We start from the raw sequence: 6,326 nt of genomic DNA, 5'->3' as shown, positions 1-6,326 counted from the left end.
TTGGCTAACCTCTTTTTTGTAAGAAAGGTTTTGGACATGTATAAATAGAAGACCCCTTCTTCTCATACCATAACACAATAGCAGTTTTGTTTAAGGGAAGATTTTCTGTCTAATAGTTTTATGTTTTCTTTTATATTAGGTTTTCATATGTAGGCCAATTGGCCAAACTATACAATAATGATGTTTTTAGTATTATTTTCTTTGTCGTCTGAATTATCACCACGATAATTTGCAACTAATAGCTTCCGCACGACTCCCTCTCGATTTCGAACCCAACAGTTGGTTGTTCAGCTCAAGTTAACACAAAGGTAGTTGGATTCAGTGTGACAGTTCTGCAACAAAAGTAAAGCGATGTATTATAAAGAAACTCATACCTTACTTGAATAAGAAATTCAAAAGGAAAGTTGAAGCTGTTTCACCAAAGAATTATGATGGATCAGGTGTTCGCAACGATAAAAAGGAAGAGAAAGAAGTTGTTGATCGTGGTGGTGATAGTGATGGCAGCGGTCACAGAAAAAAAAAGGTGGTGAATCAAAGATGGCAAGTAAAAGCACAGAGCCAGAGGAGAAAAAGGCAAAGGTGATGAATAAAGTTGAACGCTACAATGTCTGCAATAACCCAAATACTACTATGGTTGCAAGAATGTACAATCGGAATAACTCCAATAAAGATTATGGTGTGACAATGCACAATCATGGTTATTATGGTCAAAGTAAGGTGATGTGTCACCATGCTTCAATACTTCACCGCATTGTTATGGTTATAGAACTAGCTATGTGTCACCACGACACTATTCTGCTTGGAGTGATGATGATGATGATGTCATCATGGTCATGGTCACACTAGCTATGTGTCACCATGACACTTTTCTACATGTAGTGATGATGATGAGGAGGAGGAGGATCGTCATCACGACCATGATCATGGCTACGCTGGCTATGTGTCACAACAACTCTTTGCTATAACGAAAAATCAAGGTTGTGGTTATAGAACTGGCTATGTGTCAGCACGACACTTGAAAACATCAAGCAATTATGGTTAGGGACTCAAAGGCATATCTAAAATTTCTAGAAAATGTGTGCACTATTATGAAAAGATAGATCTAAGATATGAAAGATTAGAGAGAATTAGTTATAGATGGGAGGCTTGTGGTTTAATTGATTTCAATTCCTCAGATTCATCTTCAGATCAGGATTAGAGAAGACTTGAAGTCTTCTTCTTCTTTTTTGTTGCAATGCATTCATTTGATTCTTGACCATACAATTACTCTTAGGACCATTTGCGTAGATTGGTTTATTGTTCGTTTAGAATTGTACGTTTTTTTATTAGTTTATGATATCCTAGAATTCAATTTCTTTTGTGCTATTTGTATAATATTCCTCTTATCTTTTGTGTTCTTTTACAACCATTATAAAAGTGCAATTCAATGCATTTAGTTTTGCCATATTATGAGACAGAAAAACAAACCATATAGTGGATACATGCTTATTATGATGAGAAATAATAAGATTATTGTAAGTTAAATTACGTAATTAATAAGCTGAAAAAAAGAGAGAGGTAATTAGTCTTCCGCAACAATTTAAATTATATATGATTATTATTGTATTATCATATGTTGCTTTACTTATTTCATATCTTGCTATTTTGTATCACATATTTTGCTACTGGGCTACAATTTCTTTTCTTCTTTGTCGTTGTCATTAGCTTTTATATTTAATATTCCTTTTTTAACCAAAAAAACAAAAGGTAAAAACAAGTTAAGTTTTGTACATGCAGTAGAACTTATGAATATAGAAGGTTCGCCGCCGCCCTGGGATATTGGAAAGTCTTCCTTGTTATTAGATTCGTTGCAAGTCCAAAAACATCAAGGAGCAGATTTTATTCTTCTTTTATTTTATTCGACTTTAATCATGATTTTGACTTTATTATGATACTTCCTCGTATCACAACATAGATTGAGAATGGAGGTGATTTTTTCAGTTATTTATAGTTAGAAATTTCAATTCGAAGGCCATAATACTACTGAGTACTGACTTTGAACCAAATTAGATTGAAATCCTTCTTGACATTCCTTCTTAGACGTCTTATTCCTTATCCTTATGTTTAAGTGATGATCACCTGAGATAATTGAATCAACAAAACTTTTAAACAATTTAATTTAATAAAATAAACTAGAATGAAAATTTAACGTCTCATCAACATAACTTGTGAAAAAGGTTATTTTCTTCTTTTAGAAGTATAGCCCTAAACTATTTTTGCATAAATCCATTAAAAGAATTTAATTTTAGATAAGTTCTGCACATGTAAATTACCCACCTTAACTTGTGAAAAATGTTATTTTCTGCCCTAAACCATTTTTGCACAAATTCTTTAAAAGGATTTTAATTTTAGGTAAGTTTTGCACATGCAAATTACCCCGCCTGAAATAATTGGAGTGCACAAATTCTTAAAAAAAAAAAATAGCTTACTTCGTTCTGTTTTACTTAATTTTTTATTAAAAATAATTATTTTAATTAATTTATTTATTTAATGTATTAAATTAAAAAAAAAAATATTATGTTCTTTTAATATCGTCCCTACTACGAAATGACTACAGAATTACTAAAGTTATTTTAATAAAGTAAATCTCGATAAATATCTTTTTTCTTACAAAAATATGAAAGTCAATAAAAATCAAGTAAAAAGTAATTATTACCTTAAATGAACTTATTTGTGCATATTCTCCCTAAATTTGTACATAAACTTTACAATTAATTTTAGTTAATTGTTCTAACACGTACGCGTCTCCTTCCTATAGTAAGTGGGACAAAGTAGTTTTCAATTAATTTTTTTTTTTTCCTAAAATAAGTTTAAAAAAAAAAACCTAAAAACCGTGACATTATAGGAAACTCAACTCAACTCAAATTTCTATATATTCTCCACTTTGTCTTTCTTTCTCTCTATTCAATTTTTTCCAATCAATTGATAATTGATTTAATTCCTCTCAATTAAACTCCGATATAATTTTGCCTTGAATTCAATTTTGAAGATTTCTCCAATTTCTTCAAATGGGTGATCAGGTACATTAACATTCATTCGTTGTAGCGGAAGCTTCAGTTCGCCAAACTACTCCTCTTTGCTCTTTGTACTGATCGATTATGTTTTTTTATTTTTTTAGGAAAACAGAAAAATGAAAGGAAAGGGAGTCGCCGAAGATAAATCGGCCGGCGGTGGGAAAAACGGCGACGTCGATGGCATTACTACTATACTGTTAAAGTTAGATTGGCATTGTGAAGAATGTGCTGAGAAAGTTAGACGTTATGTTGGTGACTTTGAAGGTAATTAATTTAATTAATTGAAATATCAGTATGTGATTTAGTTCATAATTTGCTAGTTAGAGATCTTCAGTTTTCTAACTAATTAATTCATATTGAGTATGTTGTTGTGAAAATTGTAAAAATTAGTTTTTGGATTTTTAGTCGGTGAAAAATGATATTCGGAAATTGTAGTTGTAGTTGATCATGAAAAAATTAGAGTTGTTTTTGAATTTTCATGAGTATTTGGAGGGAAAACGGTCTTACATTGTTTTTGGAATTTCTGAAAATTACAGAATTGATCAGCTTACGAAATGTTATGGCTAAATGTGTTTTTGGAGTTCAATTACGAAAAAAGTACTAAATTTTATGGCCAAACACCACTTAATTATACTTTTGATAGATGATTAATTTTTTTTTTAATACATATGTATAAATAGTGCATAGAACCTCTTTGATTTCTTTCTGTCTTAATTTACTTTTTCGTATTTGAATGTCAAAATACCGACTCTGCTACTGATTATACTAAACAAAAAAAAAATAAAAATCCGAATTCCCCTAGTGATTATAGTGAAATTTTTATGCGATTTAGTGGTGGACTAATTAGTTATTTTTGTTTATAATGAAGGTGTGGAGAATGTAAAGGCGGATTACGATACTGGAAAATTGATTGTGAAAGGGAATGTGGATCCCTTATGGCTTCGGGATACGTTGGAAGGAGAAACCAATTGGAAGGTGGAGCTCCTCTCTGCTCAGCCCAAACATGACTGCAGATCCAGCTCCGGCATTGGAGAGAAAAAACCCGATGCGAAGGTTGAGAGAAAGGCAGAGGAGAATAAAGCCGAAGATAAAAAGCCCAAAAAGGTATATTACTGTCTACTACCATATTTAATATTTCTGGCATTAGATCAATTGTATTTTAAATCGCAGATTTAGAGGCTAGGAGGTCGAGCGTTGTCCAGTTCTATTTTTAGTATTGTTATTAGTACTTGCTGTTTGCTTGCTTGTGTTATGGTATTACTATTGTTTTCTTGGCGCTGCTGTTGTTCGCTTATTCATTGTTTTCAACATGATTTCTTAGCCTACTGTATTTGTTTCGCATACTTGTTTTTTATATGTTTTGTTGAACCAAGTTTCTAGCGGAACAACCTCTCTACATTGGTACGGTTTCGTACGCGCCATCCTCTCTTGGACCTATTTGTGGGATTACAATGGCTACATTGTTGTTGAATAAGTTTTTGCACATAATTTTTCATTCCGCATTGAAAGTATTCAGAGCTAAATAGCTGCATCAGCCTCTCTTTATAGTGTTCTACCTATATTGATTATCCAGGAGTTATAGCAATTACTGTTTGATATTTATATTTATTTAATTAAATTTTTTGTTCTTAGTTTATTTAGAATTGTTCTCTAACTTTCTGCGATTATTTGTTTTGTTTTTGATGGTTGTTTAGGTTCTATTTAACACAAAGGTAGTTCGGGTGCACTGTGATGGGTCTACGCAAAGAGTGAAGCGATTTGTTATGAAGGAACTCGCACCTTACTTGAAACCTAAATTTAAAAGGAAAGTTGAAGGCGGTTCGGGTGGCCACAGTGATAAGGAGAAGGAGAAAGAAGTTGTTTGTGGTGGTTGTGGTGATGATAGCGATGGCAGAAAAAAGAAAGATGGTGAATCGAAGGTGGCAAGTAAAATTACAGAGCCAAAGGAGAAAAATGCAGAGGCGACGAACAAAATGGAATATTACTCTGGTTGCAGTTGTCCAAATACGTACAATGCAAAGCCACCAATGTATAATCACAACTACTACAATCAAGATTATGGTGTGACAATGCACGATCATGGTTATTCTGGTCGAACTGGCTATATACCACCACCACCATACTTCATTACACCACGCGATCATGGTTATGGTCGTCGTACTGGCCATGTGTCACCGCCATACTTCATTACACCACACAATCATGGTTATTATCATCGTACTGGCAATGTGTCACCACAGCACTTCACTACACCCCGTGATCATGGTTATGGTCATCGTACTGGCTATATTTCACCACGTCACTTCACTACACCCCGCAATCATGGTTATGGTCATTCCAGCTATGTGTCACCACCATACTTATTAACTACACAGCATGATATTGGTTATGGCCATAGTGGCTATGTGCCACCACCATATACTGCACCTCAATGTTTCAACGATGAAAATCCTAACGCTTGCTTCGTCATGTGACCTTATTGAGGGAAAGATCAACGTAAGTACACAGAATTGCAGAGATCATAGCTTTTTTGTTAGGAAATGCCAGGTTAGAGAGAAACAATCAAACTACATTTTTGTGGTTTAGTCGATTTTTGATCAATTTATTCTTTCACATTAGAGTAAGGAAGACTTGAATTGAAGTCATTTTTGTGGCAATTGCATTCATTGGATTCTTGACTATATACAACCACTTTTAGGACCGTTAGGTTGGTTTATTTGTTCGTTTAGGCTTATACGTTTTTAGTTTATGGTATAAATCTACTTCATTTTTTTGTGCAATTTGTATAATTTCCTTTACCTTTTGTGTTCTTTTGGTGCTACTATAAAAAGTGCAATTCCCATTAAGTTTAATTTTCACGATGAGCCAGTTGAGAGAATCACAATGTAAGCAAATATTAAAAGCAAAATATATCCAAAGAAAGACGATTATGTGGAACTCTCAAATGAAAAGTGTGACAACCTAGTTAGGTCAACACATGACCAGCAAATTTGACATGTAGTAAATAAATGGCCTCCCAAAATGGCCAATGACATTCACTTTGGTATTTGTCTAGGACTAATTATTCTATAAATTTATAAAACTAAATTTAATAACAATGTGAAAATGTATTTTACACTTTACTGTAATGTGGTCTCTGTCAACATACACAAAAAAAAGTTGCAAAAACATCAGCTTTTTAACTCTTTTATTTTCTGCACATAAGCAAAAATTAACAGTACTACATTTAATTAAAATGCATGTTCATTTTAGCCGTGACAATGAATTTGACTT

The 6,326-nt window shown here is 32.9% G+C and overlaps 1 protein-coding gene across 1 annotated transcript; it reads left to right on the top strand.

The window, feature by feature from the left end:
• The first annotated feature begins 2,913 nt into the window (after window positions 1-2,913).
• LOC107845071 (heavy metal-associated isoprenylated plant protein 3) lies at window positions 2,914-5,833 on the top strand. Its single transcript, XM_016689346.2, has 4 exons — window positions 2,914-3,059; window positions 3,158-3,317; window positions 3,922-4,157; window positions 4,748-5,833. The coding sequence occupies exons 1-4, from the start codon at window positions 3,048-3,050 to the stop codon at window positions 5,525-5,527; spliced, it is 1,188 nt and encodes a 395-aa protein (XP_016544832.2). The 5' UTR covers window positions 2,914-3,047; the 3' UTR covers window positions 5,528-5,833.
• The last annotated feature ends 493 nt before the right edge of the window (window positions 5,834-6,326 follow it).

Source organism: Capsicum annuum, chromosome 10 (assembly GCF_002878395.1).
Source record: "Capsicum annuum cultivar UCD-10X-F1 chromosome 10, UCD10Xv1.1, whole genome shotgun sequence".
Classification (NCBI taxonomy): Eukaryota; Viridiplantae; Streptophyta; class Magnoliopsida; order Solanales; family Solanaceae; genus Capsicum; species Capsicum annuum.
The sequence above is the reverse complement of the archived record's forward strand: the minus strand, read 5'-3'. Positions and strand labels throughout refer to the sequence as shown.

Coding starts and splice junctions, on each gene's coding strand:
- LOC107845071 (XM_016689346.2), top strand. Junction 3,318..3,921: donor TTATGTTGGTGACTTTGAAG/GTAATTAATTTA, acceptor TTTATAATGAAG/GTGTGGAGAATGTAAAGGCG. Junction 4,158..4,747: donor AAGATAAAAAGCCCAAAAAG/GTATATTACTGT, acceptor ATGGTTGTTTAG/GTTCTATTTAACACAAAGGT.